We start from the raw sequence: 18,462 nt of genomic DNA on the forward strand, positions 1-18,462 counted from the left end.
ATCTGGTTAAGCGTAGGGTCTCTGATCTCATTTTAGATATTGTACATTCAATGGCTATTTTCATTTTGGCCCATTTACTCTCTTCGGTCTTGTTAGCACTGTTTTTATCCCAATCTAATCCTGTATTTTTTTTTTTAACACAGATTAGTTCTTAAATATACATAATTTGCTTCTGAAACACCATTGCTCAATGACAATGAAATCCTTCTCATTACTGAAATCCTTCTATGCCAGCTTCTTCCAGAAATTCGATCACTTTCAGATGAATTGCTAATGAAAATTAAAGCTATAGCCAGCAATATGGGTATCTATGGGCTAATGGCCAACCAACAGGCCATCTGTGTGAAGGAAAACAGACTAACAATTTTGCACTGTGGTCTCTCGTGGCTACATTGAGCATTGACCTCACCGGTGCTCACTGAAATTAATTGCCTTTCACGTTGTATTTTCTCATCACGGAAACATTTTCCCAATTCAAACCATGTGGGTTGAATTTAGAAAACAAAACCCAAAACGGATCCCCACACCCAGAAGCCCCTTAGGTCAGAGATCCCAGTAGCCGCAGCAGAGCAGTTAGAAGTCTGAGAAGGATTGGTCATCATCGCATACCATACATAGGTGGAGGGCTTGTTATTCTCAGTTTCCCGCCTATGAGAGGATACCCCTATTGTTTCTGAAAATGCTGACCGGGGACCCACACTTCCAACAAAAATTCCTCTACCCCTACAGCAGCAGCAAATGCAGCAGCAGAAGCAACAGCAACAGATAAGTGTTTTGATGAATTGCAAGATGGATAGGGCTTGAGTGCCCCCAGCCCTGCTGATACCAAATGCCTTTAAGATACAGCCTTTCCCATCCTAATCTACAAAGGAAACAGGAAAAAGGAACTTAAAACTCCCTGTGCTCAGACAGAAATGAGACTGTTACAGCCTGCTTCTGTGCTGTTCCTTCTTGCCTCTAACTTGTAAACAAGACCTAGTAGGACGATGCTAATGGAAAGTCACTAACTGCTGGCTTTTTGAAAGGATCCTTGGGACCTCATGCACATCTGTGGAAACTGGATGGAGAGATTTGGGGAAGCATGGACTCTTTAGCCAGCATAGTTCTCTGTGGAGTCAGCTTGCTCCTTTCTGGTAAGGTTTGGCTTTAGTTTTTTAACTTAGTATTTTTGAAAACAGAGTTAGTGACTTGGGTCCTCTCTCTAAATCTCATCAGTGCTGATTATCAAGGGTGGCTGTAGGAAAGGCATCATTTCTCTGTGACTCTCCGGTCAATATGTGTGGAAGGGCTGAAATGCAAAGTCCCTGCGGCGTGTACTGATTTTCTTAGTTTCTCTCCTGGGTGATTGTCCCTGTGTTGCTATAAACTCTTTGAGGACCGATAAAACCATCTTATTTGAAGAGGTGTGCTTACTATCCTGCATTATTTTCCTGCTTCTCATTCTGGAGTGTTCTCTTACCTTTTTTTTTTTTAAAGAAAAAACCTGGTTTTACCTGCTTTAAAGGAAATCTTCAGTAAAAAGTAAATTCGTGCTGAGGATTACAGGGGCCCAATTAAGGCAGTGTACAGATTGTTACTGTTAAAAGAGAACAAAAATGTCTTTCTGTAAAAAGATTTCATATCTGTATCCTATTTTAAGCAAAGCAATGATATTCTAGGCTTTTTGTTTTTTCTTATAACTAGGGTCAGGGAGATTGGGTCTATAGAATTTTTGTTTTATTTTTAAAAAGTTTGCCATGTAGTAATTCATGAAGAGTTTACTGGCCCAATTGAAGCAAAAATTTAAGCAGTTACCAAGATTGTTAACACAGGAGAGTAATAGAAGGCTGTTGCAGAGTGAAGGAACAGTTAGCCAGTGTGTTAGGGCTTAGTGTGTATATTGCTCATACACTCTGGATAGCGGTGTGCCTCTAGCTCACTCAGCCTGTGTGACCTGTAGTTCAGGTTTGGATGCTGTAGTTTATCCAAACCTGAACTACACATCACAAATACATCATCCTTGCCATCAGTCTCTCCCCTGTGGTTTGAAAACATTCTAATTATAATAACAAAAATTGAATTGATATTGGAGATAAGTTTGGGAAAATTCACTAAACTTCATGGATACAGGCTATATTAATAGAATTTTATTCAAGTATACATAAGAGCTATATTTCCTAGGTATTTGAAATATTAAATATTCAAAAAACTAATCCAATTAAATAACAGAATTGAATACAATTTGTTTTATGACCCTTTGGTTTGCATTCAACAACCAATATATTGAGAATTTAAAAATATTTTTCAAAGTAAGAATGTGTAACACAAGTTGCTAAAAATGAAAGATTTTTGGTGGTTTCAGTGTTTATATGGAAACTGTTTAATGCTGACTTCTCCAACAATATGTGCCTTTAAATAATTATCATGATTCCATTTTTGATTTGCTTTTTTTTATGAGTGCCATTATTTACCAGTGAAGTGAAATCTGGAACTGATTCTATACGAGGGATTATAGTAACGTGAAGCCCAGGTGTCTATAATTTCTCTGAGGTACTTTGTAGGTTAAGCAATACACACACAACTGTTTTAATTCACTTCCCCCTCCCCCCTAAAGTGACTATGTTACAGCACTTTGCAGTACAGGCTTAGAAGAATTATCGTGAAATCAAACAAAAAGGTCATGTGACCAAAATATTTGCTCCATGTCTAGACCTTAGATCCCTGAAGAAAACAGCACTGCCATGTTCTTGTTAGAAAGAAAAGGTGACACTAGCAAGGTTTATTTCTGAGACAGGTCTGTTGTGTTAATCATAACTTGAATTCCTAGGCTAAGCCTCCATGAGCATGACTGCTCAAGGCTTGGTGATTGCAACAACAAGATTCCAGCTAGATCATTTCTACAGCTATAGGAGCCCATTCCTCTAGTCAAACGCCTGGTAGACCATAGTGGTGGAGCAAGGGGCTTATGGCTTATAGGTTTATCTCTCTAGTCCAGTGGGTTGTTTCTCATTGCTTTTTTCTGAACACACAGACTGAAAAATACGTCATTTTTCTTTCTTTCTTTCTTTTTTTTTTTTTTTTGAGACGGAGTTTCGCTCTTGTTACCGAGGCTGGAGTGCAATGGCGCATTCTCGGCTCACCGCAACCTCCGCCTCCTGGGTTCAGGCAATTCTCCTGCCTCAGCCTCCCGAGTAGCTGGGATTACAGGCACGTGCCACCATGCCCAGCTAACTTTTTGTATTTTTAGTAGAGACGGGGTTTCACCATGTTGACCAGGATGGTCTCGATCTGTTGATCTAGTGATCCACCCGCCTCGGCCTCCCAAAGTGCCGGGATTACAGGCGTGACCCACCGTGCCCAGCCGTCATGTTTGTTTTAGTGAAGGTGGCCTGGATGGCCGAGCTGCTGACTTGTAGGAGGGCCGGAGGAGGTGTGTAGCTCTCAGAAGCTCCTCACAAATACTCCTAGATTTTGTTGCTTTCCTTTCAATTGAGAATCACTGCTAATTTCAGCTTTCAAGCAGGTTCTCTTATATTAGCTTTTTCCCTACTCTCCTTTCCTCATCAAACCAGGCTGCTCTCTAAAGAGTTGTATATATAGAAAACAAACAAAAAACCACTGTGATTTATAGTATCTTCTGCATGATCAAGACTGATCTAATAGGAAGTCTCTAGTCTCGTGCCTTCATACCTCTTTACTGTGTCACTTGACATTTTAAATAACAACTGGATTCAGAGATAGCAGACATCATGTCTGGGGTGGCAGAGGAAAACAGTTGTAAGGTCAGAGAAGCGTTCCCAGATGGAACCTCCTTGTTAGGGCTTGTCTAGGAAGGCTAGTGTCAGGTCTGAGTAATCAAGGGTGGAGGTCTGGAAGCTGGGATCAGAGACACCCTTGGAATTATTCTCAAAGGGAGGATTTTGCTTTTTTTCACAGATGCTCCCTTCCAAGCATTGTCTTCATTGTTAGGTCTCAGCATTTCCCTTTCAGCCCTGCCCTGGAAGAGCTTCCTGGAAGAGTCTAGTTCTTCTAAGGCATCTCTCCAGGAGGGAAGGAGTCTTCTAAGTTCATCTCAAAAGACCATGTGATATTCTCCGGGGCATTTAAGTGGGTGGGCTCTAAATTCTTTTGAAATTATCAATTTGCTTCCTGAGTCTGTCTCCCCAAAAGGTATCTGTGTGGTTGTATCACCTGCTTATTCTCTGTAGATAGCTTTCTGGTAAGCTCACAGAATCCGGATTTAAATAGTTTATTCTAGGCTGGAAAACCAAAACAAAAAGATACCATTTCAAAATAGGTAAGTGTCAAGTTCTGTGTTTGGGTTCAAAAAATAAATTATGTATACTTAATGTGGGAGAGACCAGGTTTGTTGAAAGTTCTCGTGCATGACACCCAGGTTTTAGGGATATACAGAACTCATGGAAGCCAACATTTGCTCTGCTTGCTAAAAAGGTAATGAATAAGCTGTAATATGTTGCATTAGAACTATGAAGTCCGAATCAGAAATGGTAATCTTTACTTCAATCTACTGCTTAGAGCACATCCATTAAACACTGAAGACCTGAGAGATTTGACAGCAAACATAGCAGGAAAACTGAAGAAGGAGGAAACATGGATTGTGAAGTCAAAGCCCAAATTGGATAACCATAAGCAAGTTATTTAATTTCCCTGAGCCACATTGTTCTCAACTTTTATGGATGAAATACCCATTTTCCAGGGTTGTGGTGAGAATCAAATGTGATAATGCCTGTAAAATGCTTAGCCAGTGAGACCTCTCTTAATAAATGAAACCTGTATAATCAAAAGAGAAGTGTTGCTGTGAGAACCACTGTGCTAGTCAAGACTGATCTAATCTTCCCGAGGATGTAGGAGAACCACCTACTATTAATAGATGCTGTCTCCTTGTACAAAACCTCAGCATAATCCAATCTCAAATTTTGTGCTGGCCAATTCCAAGTTAATAAACCCAAACACTTTGCCAACTACCCATTTACCCTCCCCTCACTTATCCATTTATCCCTGTTTGTATCTTGTCTGCTTCAACCAGGCCCATCTCCACAATCTACACATTCTTTCCTCTTGGCTCTCGTTCATGCTGTTCCATCCATTTGGAAATGGCGTCTTTCATCTCTACTCTGCAAACACCACTGGACTCAGCTTGCCTGGACTGGCTCTTCCTCCTAATGTTCTTCCCCTGAGTCTAGGCTCCTTCACTATGCAGGTTGTGTCTTTGAGCTTTGGGCAGCCACATTTAGCCCAATTGGCCTCTAAATCTCTCACAACAGATATTTCTTTTCTATACGTGTATTTAGTAATTTTTGTTGAATGGAGTTTTATGGTCACAGTAAAAAAATGTTGGTACTTCATAGCAGACCTGAAAGGAAAAGAGAACTTTGTACAAAGGATCTCAGTCACATTGAAATAATATTAGGTTGGTGAAAAAGTAGTGGCAAAACTACAGTTACTTTTGGACCAACCTAATAACAGATGAATTTTATATATCTTGTAAATGATATTCACTCTCATCTTCAAAGTTTAGCTTATATTAAATATTTGATGTAAATAAAGTTGAAAGAAAGTTTCGTCTGTTAGGTGTGAAACATAAAAGATATAAAAGTGGGTCTAACCAGGGCCTTATTTAAGATGAGGTATTGTACGACTGTTGAATATCACCTATAACATATACATATTTTCTATTCAACAGATGCTGATTGAGATATTTATTGCATGCCAATAATTCTTTTATTAATTCTCTCATCTATCCTTTCAATAAACAAAGACTTATTGAGGGTTTACTTTGAGCCATGTACTGTCCTGGAAACTAGGAACATAAGTAAGGATGAATCATTTCTTTTTTTTTTTTTTTTTTTTGAGACGGAGTTTTGCTCTTGTTACCCAGGCTGGAGTGCAATGGTGCGATCTCGGCTCACCGCAACCTCCGCCTCCTGGGTTCAGGCAATTCTGCCTCAGCCTCCCAAGTAGCTGTGATTACAGGCATGTGCCACCATGCCCAGCTAATTTTTTGTATTTTTAGTAGAGACGGGGTTTCACCATGTTGACCAGGATGGTCTAGATCTCTCGACCCCGTGATCCACCCGTCTCGGCCTCCCAAAGTGCTGGGTTACAGGCTTGAGCCACCACGCCCGGCTGAATCATTTCTTTCCCCTTGCTAAATTCACATTTTAGTGGGAAAAACAAATACAGGCAGACGAATTGTAAAATGTTGTGATAGGCTGGGCGTGGTGGTTCATACCTGTAATCCCATTACTTTGGGAGGCCAAGACGGGTGGATCACGAGGTCAGGAGATTGAGACCATCCTGGCCAACATGGTGAAACTTTGTCTCTATGAAAAATATAAAAATTAGCCAGGCATGGTGGTACACACCTGTAGTTCTAGCTACTTGGGAAGTTGAGGCAGGAGAATCGCTTGGACCTGGGAGGCGGAGACTGCAGTGAGCTGAGATCTCACCACTGCACTCCAGCCTGGGCAGAGACTCCATCTCAAAAAAAAAAGTTGCAATAAATGATTTAATAGAGATATTACAGCAAATAAAGGCATTTATAAAATCTGAACTTTTCAAGGGCTATAAAAGTTTTTATCGGGTCCAATTATACAAAATGAAATTGCAACATCTGAATTGAGCATAAAGGTCTGGTGCAGTGGCTCATACCTGTAATCCTAGCACTTTGGGAGACTGAGGCAGATGAATAGCTTGAGCTCAGGAGTTTGAGAGCAGCCTGGGAAACATGGCAAAACTCTATCTCTACAAAAGATTCAAAAATTTGCCTGCCATGGTGGTACGTGCATGTAGTCCCAACTACTCTGGAGGCTCAGGTGGGAGGATTGCTGGAACCTGGGAGGTCAAGGCCACAATGAGCCATGATCATACCATTGCCCTTCAGCCTAGGCAACAGAGCAAGACCCTGTCTCAAAAAACCACCAACAAAAGCAAATTAGACATAAAATGTAATTAAATGTTTAAAAGCATGGAATGTTAACTAAAGAACATGAGTGATATTTAAAAACCAACTGCTAGGTTGATTTTTCTCTCTTTGCAAGAACTCCCAAATAGTTGTGAATATCACCAGAAGTCATGTCCAGTTATAGTTATGTGTTGCTCATAGCCAAAAGATTTTAAAACTAAGATGAAAAGGGAAGAAGAGACTTCCCATGAGAGGGAACGACTTGTATGAAGCGGGTATGTGTAAAATAGCAGGCAGGCTTGAGGAAGCTGAGTGAAGCTGGAACGTAGGATGAACGTAGAGAATTAAAGTTGGAGTCGGATCAAGAAGGGCCTCAGAGGCCCTTTTACGTAGTTTGTACCTCATTCTGTACATGTTGAAATTTAGCAGTGTTTTTTCTATATCATAGCTGATTCATGTCTTGAAAAATTCACTCTAATAATAGTTTTCAGCACGGATTAACATGGTAGAGACCAGAGGCTGGGCCCAATTTGGCTTCCTAACATTCCAGGCAAGTGGACTGTGAGGATAAGGGGGTATGAGAAGGGTTTAGGAGGAGAAACTGCAGGCGTTAGTGACTGGGTGCACTTGAAAGGCTGGGAGAGAGGGAGGAGAAGAAGTCATTGCTCTGGCATTCTGATTTAAATAATGGTGGTGCCATTCTGTGTACTGGAAAACATGGCAGAAGGACTGGCTGGAGATGGGCTGGGACAAGGCAAATCGTTATTTTGTTCATGTTATTTTGAGGGTACATATAAAAGAATATATATATATAATTTTTTTTTTTGAGATGGAGTCTTACTCTGTCACCCAGGTTAGAGTGCAGTGGTGCAATCTCGGCTCACCACAACCTCCACCTACCAGGTTCAAGTGATTCTCCTGCCACAGCCTCCGGAGTAGCTGGGATTACAGGCGCCCACCACTGTGCCTGGCTAATTTTTGTATTTTTAGTAGTGATGGGGTTTCACCATCATGGGCAGGCTGGTCTTGAACTCATACCTCATGATCTACCCATCTTGACTTCCCACAGTGCTGGGATTACAGGCGTGAGCCACTACTCCCTGCCGTAAATGAAGATATTTATCAGAATTTGGCTCTCCAGAAATCTTTGGTTTGTGGTAAGTGAAGCCACAGGCATGGGTATGTTCTGAGATTGACATGAAGGATGAGAAAGAGCAGATAGCCAAGGATTCGGTAAAGAAGAAGCAGGCAAGGAGCTGAGAGGAGGAGCAAAACCAGTCACATTCCTATCCTGGGACTTTAGAGAATTGCTGCTATTGTAGCCACGGAAAGAGAATTTTAAGAAGAGGACAGTAAGATGAGGGAAGCAGAGTGACAGCCTCTGGGCCTGGCATGGGGCACCAGCCTGCAGGTGTGTTATTTTACAGAGAGCCAGCTGCACTGGTGGCATCACCAAACCAGAGCTGGAAGGGAGCAGCTGGCTTTACTCCTGCCTTTCAGGAAAGTGAATGTCTAAAGTTGTCTCCCTTACTTTTGGAATTTTAAACTGATAACCCTATTCTTACCCATCTGGCCAGACTATTCCTTAACTTGCTTCACACATGCAGAATGAGTTTTAGATTTAGCTATGGCTGCTTCCCCCTAAGCCCCACCCGCACTTTGCCTCCTTTTGTCCCTTCAGGAATCTGATAATTCTTCTCTCATGGTTCTTGCCAAAGATTGCAGGAGCAGGTGTGAAGACGTGGATATGCCAGATGGGCAGAGTCCTTATGCTTCTCAACACATCTGCTGAATAGAGGGAGCGCATACCCATTCCCTGATGGTTTCATGTCTTATGTGGTGTGGGTGTGACAAAGAGAGGGAGAAATGTGGACTAGCCAAAGGAGCCAGTCAGGCTTGGGGTTGAGAGGCATCGTGGGCAGCTGCCATTTGCTCTGTGCTTGTCACAGCCCCTTGCCCAGGTCTTGACCAGTGAGGTGTGTGTCCTGGTCACACCCATCTCAGCAGATCTGTCAGCTTTCCCGCTTTTGTTAAAGGGTGATATCATGCTTCCTGGGGGGAGCACTAGAAGACAATGCTCGGCCACTTTCCTCCAGATACAATAGGCGGAGTCAGGAAGGCAGTATTGACATTGCTGGGGCTGGGGAGGCGCTCACTGCTCTGCAGCCGTCAGAGGGTGAACCAGCTTAACCTTGGCACATAGGGCCTGAGTTGTGCAAGGCGTCTGGTTGCAGAGCCAAAGGGGACTCCACCCTGGGGACAGGAGTGCTTTAGACATCTGGGAATCTGGGATGGGCTTCAAATGCTGATCTCTGTGTCAGAAACAACTACAAAACAGTAGGAATATCAGTAATAAAAATGACTACCCCGGGTTGAATGCCTCTGTGTGCCAAGTGTTAAATATGATTTTTAATGTTTCACAACAAATTGGCACAATAGGTATTATTATTATTTTTTAATAGACAGGGAAACGAAGGCTGACAAACATTAAGTGACGTGTCCAAGGTTAAAATACAGTGACCGGCTGGGTGTGGTGGCTCATGCCTGTAATCCCAGCACTTTGGGAGGCTGAGGCAAGCAGATCACTTGATCCCAGGAGTTCAAGACCAGCCTGGGCAACATAGGGAGTCCCATCTCTACAAATAATAAAAATACTGGCTGGATGTGATGGCATGCACCTGTGGTCCCAGCAACCTGAGAGTCTGAGGTAGAAAGATTGCTTTAGCCTGGGGGTTTGAGATATGTCGTTATCATGCCACTGCACTCCAGACTGGATGACAGAGTGAGACCCTATCAAAAAAAAAAAAAAAAAGGGGGCCATCCGTTTTTGGATGCCTAACATTCCAGACTTCCGAGAACTGCCATGTTTTCCCTCGATGTGATTCTGATGGGTCTGCCAGAGTGACCCAGCCAACTAACAACAGCAGTTGGTTCGAACACAAGATTTAGAAACAGTTAAACTCTTTCCCTGGGAATTTATGAACACTTTGAAAGAAAATGCTGTCTTTCTTCACAGGACACTGTATCCCTGGAGCTACCCACTTCCCTGACAACTTGGAGGAAGCTCGTCTTTAGTATGAGAGAGAGAATGAAGCCAATAACATAACATGGACCCAAGACAGGTGCTCTGATAGCATTTGAGCCCTGGGTCTGATGATTTTCAGTCACAGACCCATACCTGCCTCTTCCAGTTATGTGAGCCAGCCTCTTTTATTTGTTCAAGCTACTTCGAGTTAGCTTCTTTCGCTTGAAAGTGAATTATCCTGTTATCCTGACTGACCACATGTCTGATAGGAAATGATAGAGACAAGAGTTACCCTGAAAATGACCTGAACCCGAATCCTGGGCTCTTTAAAAGACTTCACTGTGCTGTCTTCCAACTAGTGTTTCGTGGCCACCTCAGGGTAGTTCCTGGAAAATGAAGCTAACAGCATTTATTTATGTGGTTTTGGGAAAGACTTTTTTAAAAAGTAACTTAAAAATACTTAGAACAGGGGCTGGGCGCAGTGGCTCTCATGCCTGTAATCCCAGCACATTGGGAGGCCAAGGCGGGCAGATTACAAGGTTAGGAGTTCGAGACTAGCCTGACCAAAATGGTGAACCCCTGTCTCCACTAAAAATACAAAAATTAGCTGGGCATGGTGGCAAGTGCCTGTAATTCTAGCTACTTGGGAGGCTGAGGCAGGAGAATTGCTTGAACCCAGGAGGCGGAGGTTGCAGTGAGCTGAGATTGTGTCACTGAGCTCCAGCCTGAGCAATAGAGTGAGACCCTGTTTCAAAAAACAAACAAAACCACACATGCAAAAACAAAATACTTAGAACAGTGCTGGTGCATTGTTAGTACTCGATAAATCAGATGTTATTAAGGTGTGCTTATACATGAAACTGGTGTCTTGTATGTTACCTTATGCTAGTCCTTTCAAAGCACATTTTTATCCACAAGGGCAGGCAACTCCTATTCTGCGTGGATGAGGCTCCCTGGTTTCCCTTGGTGCCCTAAGCCTGGCCTTATAGTGGGGACAAGGTGAGAGAAGCTTAGACCTGTGAGTTCTTGGGCTTCTGCCAAAAATGTAGCAAGTTGGGTGGGGAAATTCCTTTCTGTGGCTCAACCAGTTGGCAAGATTGGGCTCCCAACTTTTCTGCCAGCTCCCGGTTTCCTCTCTTTTCTGGGTCTTGACTGATCACAGGCTCTAGGATGATTGTCGTTTGTAGGTTCCTACCTCATTTATCCCAAACCTATTGATTCCTATTTTTTTTTTTTTTTGAGACAGAGTCTTGCCCTGTCACCAGGCTGGAGTGCAGTGGCACAATCTCGGCTCACTGCAATCTCTGCCTCCTGGGTTCAAGCAATTCTCCTGCATCAGCCTCCCGAGTAGCTGGGACTACAGGCACGTGCCACCACACCTGGCTGATTTTTGTATTTTTAGTAGAGATGCGGTTTTACCATGTTGGGCAGGATGATCTCGATTTCTTGACCTCGTGATCCACTCATCGCAGCTACCAAAGTGCTGGGATTATAGGTGTGAGACACTGCGCCTGGCTGATAATTCCTATCTCTTGACAATTTATTGACTCCAAGTGGAATTTTCCTCATTTCTGACTAAGCTTGTTGGATTTTTGGACCCATCCTGGGGGTGTGTGTGTGTATGTGCGTGTGTGCAAGCCCACACACATGCGCATACATGCAGGCACACGTGTGAAAGAGAAATAGCTGTTCCCCCATTTCAGCACATATTTCCTCTAATTCCACCTTTCTTTAGACTCAATTCTATTCTGTGTCCAATACCCTTGCATCTGGAAAGTATGTTCTAATCTTCTGGGATTCCTTTAAACATCCACCTATTTTACTTTTCATTGCTACCACTTCAGAATCAAAGAAGAGGCTGGTGGTGGTGGTTGATTGTGGTCAGCAGCTTTTCAGGAGCCGGTCTGTGCCTACCTCTCCAGCCTCTCATGGTTCTTAGTCCTACGTACTACAATGGAAGTGTACTCCAGTCATACGAGGTGCTTTGCAGTTTCCAAACATTCACGTTCAAGCGTTTGTGCCTTTGTGTATGCTATTTTCTCTTCCAAGCATGCCCTTGTCACCTTCTCTTCTTCACCGGCCTTATTCATGATTAGAGGTTTAGCTCAGGTATTATTTCTTCCAAGAAGTCTTCTTTAACCTCCTTGCATGGATTAGGGCCCTGGCTTAGCCTGGGGCAAAAACACGGCCTGAAGGCCAAGGTATATGTGCAGGAGGATTATTTGGGATAATGATTCTGGGAAGCAAGAGGGAGGGACTAAGGGAATGAAACTCCGTAAGGATCCATCATCAAGCTGGCTGTGGCTACAGAAGCCTGGTGCTCCGGACATTCTGAGGAGCCTTATAAAATGACACTTAGAACTTCATCTGCAAATGCAAAGGGGAGACATTCATCTATTGCTATTCCCTTTCTTTGTTCAAGGGTTATGTAGCTCTAAGAACCTAGCAGGTTACTACAGGTGAGGAAATAAGATATACTTGACTGGGCTCTAGGTGAGCTACTTTGACTGCACCTGCTCAAAGATCAGAAGTCGCCCTTGCAGAAGCAGCCAGAGCAAAAGCTGGGATGAGGAGGGTTTGCGTTGGTTCCTAAGAGATTTTGGATACAGGCACCTTGTGATTGCCTATGTTGTAGAACATTTAGTTACAATTTTCAGTTTACTGGTTGGTTTGGCCCTCTGGGCTATGAGCCATATTTGGCAGTTCAATATTTCCAGTACCCGACATGATATGATTTCTTTATCAGATGACAAAGAAATGCTTTAATAGGTAGCTTTGCTGGCTAGGTGCTGTGGCACATGCTTATAATCCTAGCACTTTGGGAGGCTGAGGTGGGCAGATCACCTGGGGTCAGGAGTTTGAGACCAGCCTGGCAAGACCCCATCTTGACTAAAAATACAAAAAAATTAGCCAGGCATGGTGGTGCATGCTTGTAGTCTCAGCTAATTTTTGTATTTTTAGTAATGATGGGATTTCACTACATTGGTCAGGCTGGTCTCGAACTCCTGACCTCAGGTGATCCAATCACCTCAGCCTCCCAAAGTGCTGGGATTACAGGCATAAACCACCGTGCCCAGCCAATTTCTTCACTTTCAAAGAGCATGGAAGGCAATGTAAATTACAGCTTAATGCACATACAGTGTAGTCAGACAAGCTGAGCTTGCATCCCAGCCTTATTACTGTGTTGGTTGGTTGTTGGCATGTAACTACGCCCAAAACTCAGTGGCTAAACCAGCATTTATGATTACTCCCGTGCTTTTGGCTCATTCAGGGTTCTGCTGATCTCTGTTTGACACCGCTAGGTGGCTCTGTTTCAGGTGGCAGCAGCTGGGGCTGCTCTGTTTCTTGATGCAGGTATGCGGGTTGTCTGGATGACTTTGCGCACGTATTGTCCTTCTTCAATCAGTGGATCACCCAAGGCATGTTTTCCTGGTAATGTTAGAAACACAAGAGGGCTAACTAGAAACAAGTATACAAGTGGCACGTCTTTTTTTTTTTTTTTTTTTTTTTTTTTTGAGACAGAATCTTGCTCTGTTGCCCAGACTGGAGTACAGTGGCACGATCTCAGCTCACTGCAACTTCTGCCTCCTGGGTTCAAGAAATTCTCTGCCTCAACCTCCTGAGTAGCTGAGATTATAAATGTGTGCCACCATGCCCGCCTAATTTTTGTATATTTATAGTAGAGACGGGGTTTCACCATCTTGGCCAGGCTGGTCTTGAACTCCTGACCTCGTGATCCACCCACCTTGGCCTCCCAAAGTGCTGGGAGTACAGGCGTGCCGCTGTGCCCGTCTCACGAGTGGGGCTTCTTAAGGCCTTGGCTCAGAACTGGCATGCTATCACTCCGAAAGTGATGTGCCCAAAGCCAAGGGATGGGAAATACACTCTGCCCACAATGAGGCCAAAGCAGGAATGTGGAAGCAAGGAAGGTTGAAGAGTTGGTGCCAATAATTCAACCTATTATAACAACTGCTAGCTTTGTACTGTGGTGCAAGTCACTCGGCTTCATCTGTAAAATATGCAGCGTGATAGTGTGATAGTACCTATATCATGGGTTTCTGTGTAGGGGAGGACAAATAATTCAGGTAGATCTTATAAAATGTTTAGAACAATGCTTAAATTTAGAAAACATTGTACAGGTTAGTATTGTCACTAATTTCATCCATCTAACCATCAATACCTGTGCCTAAAGGGGTGTATACCACCAGAGTGGCTATAGGAGTGTTAGAATTGACCTCGCAAAATGGCCTCGCAGCCGATTCTTCTCCAGGAGAAGGGCTTGAAGGAGTGACCTTCGGAGTAGTCCCCAGTCACTCATTTGTAGATTCCTTTTTTCCTCTCTCATAAGTGCGTCGTAGCACAAACTCAAGGCCCCAGCCGGCATGCGCTGGCTTTGTGCTGCCTTGTCTCCCCACCCCGCTTCGCCCTGTGTCTCACACACCCAGAGTCAGCAGTGCTTTTCACACAAACCATCTGCCAAGAGATGTGGAGTGGAGCCAGAAACACACAACAGCTGCAGACGCTCAGCCACTTTCAGAAGCCTGTAGTAATCGCATAAGAGGCTTGGATACAGCTCTGACTACTGAGTAACTCTAGAGCATGTAAGCCATCGGTAAAGTATGATTGCAGCATGAGTAATACATGAGTTCTGACAGCTGCTTCTGGAATCAAACAAAAGACAGTGTTGTTGCCAACCAGGGGAAAATCACATTTAACTGCATTACTGTCTTCTTTTTCAGGCCAGGGAGAGCCAGTGACTCAGACTAGCTTCTGTTTGAGGCCCCCTTTTACTTTCCTAGAGATCTTTCTGATGAAACTCATAGCTTTTAACCCCCACCAAGCCCATCTTTTCACCTTGTGCCCAGGCGGTTAAGAACACTGGTGCCAGATAAATCTGGATTGGAGCCCCATTCAACGATGTGACAGGGCCAAGTTATTTCACCTTTCTGTAGAATGAGGATAACAATATTACCCTTTAATGAGGGTTACATGATATGAAGCGAGTCAGATGCTTAGCAAAATATGGGTTTATAACAAATGTTCAGTAAGTGTTAACATTATTTTTTTGTATCTCCCTGTGCTACTAAGTAATTGCTCCTAAGAGTACCCTGCCTCCAAGAATCCGTATAAATGTTATTTCATTCCATTCCACCCCTCTCAACACATCTCATTTCTTTCCAACTCTTTCTATTCTGTACGTATTTTTTGAGCTTATACTCTGTGCCCAACACTGGGTCCGATACTCAGCAGATAGAAAACACAGAAACTTGCAACTAAGGAGGCTTTTGTTGGGGTGACAGCTAGACATGCAGTAGATTCTTGTTATTCATGGTACTTATGTTCTATAAACCACAGACACAAGGTCAGGTTCACCGTAAGCTTCTGGTCACCACATTTTCGTCAGCACATTAATACTGTTTTATGTGTGTCTTGGTATAAAGACAAACCATCTGATTGCCGTGGCTGATTCATTAACATTGAACTCACAGCCAGAGGCACTCCTACCTAAACAAAGCTTATCTAACACATGTGTTTTCTCCTATGGCACATCACCGCTTTGTGAGGTTTAAGAACCGTAGACAGCACTTCAGCACTAGACTTGGGGACCGTTGTAAATGGTGAAAGTGGCAATAAAGAGCACAAAAATGTAAAAAAAGAATGCACTAGATATATCTCAAGCTTTCTTTATAGGATGAGAGCTGAGCAGAAGTTCTGCTTCAGCAGGGAACGTGTTTATCCAGGGACTGTGTGTGCATGTGTTCAGATGACTGGGAAAGTGCTTTTGAGGTTATAAATAAATTATAGCCAGTAGACAAATTCACAGATACAGAATTTGTAAATGATGAGGATAGACTGTATATAAAAATGACTCTGCAACTCAGACTGCAATAAAATTTCCACAGAAATACAGGGCAATACAGCACAGACCAGAGATAAGGTGCTTCTGTCTAGGATAATCAATCAGGCTCTACTAACTGAAATTAGACGTTTAAGGATATTTCTGACACAGAGGAGACAGTAGTGACGGAAGGATGGAGGAATTAAAACACGTGGCTAAATGCAGCCAGATGACTCAGATTGGGGCCAGAAGTGGAAGGATTTTGGCCTCCATCACTGTACAGTGTAACCCAGATTTGACTGGATTCCCCAAAACAGACCTCTCCTCACCCACACCCATTACAAGCCAGAGCCAACACTTAGAGATGCCAAAACAACATAAAACAGATGCAACTCATGATGTTAGTGAGTAACATAACATTTTTTAGCAAGTCAAAGGAAAAGATGATTTGTGTTGTACGGTGTGTAAAGTAAAGCTTAATACATGCACAAGTGGATATCTCCCGGTTCTTATGACTAAATTCCTTTCCAGTTCCCGGCCTACTCTTTCTCTTCTCTTCCTCAGCCTCCACTATTCCAGGAAATTACAGTGTTGCACACATGTCCCCAGGCCCCTTCACCCTTGCATACACGACTTGGCAAAGCAAAAGCCAGGTAGTCATCTAAGCGCATCTCCTCTGGAAACCTTGGCAGGACTCTGTGTTTATACTCAAGCATGGCTTTCAGTTTTCACTCCATCCTCCATTGAGCCCATTCCAAGTGGCTTATGCAGATATTCACCCAATAAAATATTTTCTTCATATTTTGGCATAAGCACTAAAGAAGTTCAAGGTTCCGGATGAGATGCCCTTCCCTATCACTGCCTCTGCCTGTTATTCCTGACAGAATAAGCATTTTCTCATCTTAAAAGCATGATCCATGGTTTCTGCAGTTTCTAAAGAGCCTAGCCAGGCTCTGGCCACACTGGATATTCAATAAATAAATAGATTTTCACTAAACTGATGGCTTTGGGGAAAGAGACATCGTATAATGTTTTCTTCCATAAAACTGATAGGTAATTTTAATTATTGTTTTCTTTTTTTTTTTTGAGAGAAGGAAAGAAAAAAGGAGTGAAGGAGATGAAGAAAGAGGAAGAAAAAGAGGGAGAGAGAACAGACATGCTTTATTCTAAAAAAGATGGGTATTAATAATGGCCAATCCATGTTTCATTTAAACCTATGAGTAGGTGTGATGTGGTATTGACAAGAATGTATATTTTATGTATTTGAAGTGGAGAGCTCTATAAATATTATTAAGTTTACTTGTTCCATTTCTGAGTTCGAGTCCTTGATATCCTTATTAATTTTCTGTCTCATTGAGTCTAAGTCTCTATGTATATGGGTATTAGGATCGTTAGCTCTTGTTGTTGCATTGATCCTTTTACCACTATATCTTTGTTGCTTTAAAATCTATTTTATCAGATGCGAGAATTGCAACTCCTACTTTTTATTTATTTATTTATTTTTGCTCTCCATTTGGTTGGTAAATCTTTCTCCATCCCTTTGTTTGAGTCTTTGTGTATCCTTGCGTGTGAAATGGGTCTGGATGTAGCATACCGTTGGGTTTTGGCTGTATCTTTTGATTGGGGGATTTAGTCAATTGAAATTTAGGATTACTGCCATTTGATGTTAACTGGCTGTTTTATCCATTCATTGATGTAAATTCTTCTTTCTGTTGATGCTCTTTACTTTTTGGTATATTTTTAGAAAGGCTAATACTGGTTGTTTCTTTCTATGTGTAATGCTTCTTTCAGAAGCTCTTGTAAAGCAGGCCTGGTGGTAATAAAATCTCTGAGTACTTGCTTGTTCATAGAAGATTTTATTTTTCCTTCAGTTGTGAAGCTTAGTTTGGCTGGATATGAAATTCTGGGCTGAAAGTTCTGTTCTTTAAGAATGTTGAATATTGGCCCCCACTCTCTTCTGGCTTGTAGAGTTTCTGCTGAGAGATCTGCTGTGAGTCTGATAGGCTTCCCTTTGTAATTAACCTGACCTTTCTCTCTGGCTGCCCTTAGTATTTTCTCCTTCATTTCAACCCTGGTGAATCTAATGATTATGTGCCTTGGGGTTGCTCTTCTTGAGGAATATCTTTGTGGTGTTCTCTGTATTACCTGGGGTTGAATATTGTCCTGCTTTGCTAGTTTAGGAAAATTTTCCTGAATAATATCCTGAAGAATATTTTCCAGCTTGGATTCATTCTCTCCGTCGCATTCAGGTATACCTATCAAACGTAAATTTGGTCTTTTCACATAGTCCCACCTTTCTTGGAGACTTTGCTCATTCCTTTTTATCCTTTTTCTCTAATCTTGTCTTCTCATTTTATTTCATTAAGTTGGACTTCGACCTCTGATATCCTTTCTTCTGCTTGAACAATTCGAGTGTTTAAACCTGTGCATACTTCTCGGAGTTCCTGCATTGTATTCTTCAGTTCCATTAATTCACTTATATTCCTCTCTAAGTTGTCTGTTCTCATTAGGATTTCGTCAAACCTTTTTTCAAAGTTCTTAGTTTCTTTACGTTGGGCTACAACATGTTCTTTTAACTCACAGAATTTTCTTATTATCCATCTTCTGAAGCCTAATTCTGTTAATGGGATGCACTCATTCTCCATCAAGTCTTGTTTCCTTGTTGATGAGGAACTGTGATCCTCTTTAGAGGGA

At 42.5% G+C, this 18,462-nt stretch overlaps 1 protein-coding gene across 4 annotated transcripts in view; it reads left to right on the forward strand.

The window, feature by feature from the left end:
* The first annotated feature begins 940 nt into the window (after nt 1–940).
* The window catches only part of TEK (TEK receptor tyrosine kinase), a 120,615-nt gene continuing 103,093 nt past the window's right edge, over nt 941–18,462 (forward strand). For all 4 annotated transcript variants that reach the window (XM_035307320.3, XM_035307326.3, XM_035307344.3 and 1 more), the window contains exon 1: nt 941–1,133. In XM_035307320.3, coding sequence (XP_035163211.1) covers nt 1,082–1,133 — 52 coding nt within the window. In that variant the 5' untranslated portion in view covers nt 941–1,081. The remainder of the gene's footprint in view (nt 1,134–18,462) is intronic.

The sequence above is a fragment of the Callithrix jacchus genome, chromosome 1 (assembly GCF_049354715.1).
Source record: "Callithrix jacchus isolate 240 chromosome 1, calJac240_pri, whole genome shotgun sequence".
In the NCBI taxonomy this organism is placed as follows: domain Eukaryota; kingdom Metazoa; phylum Chordata; class Mammalia; order Primates; family Cebidae; genus Callithrix; species Callithrix jacchus.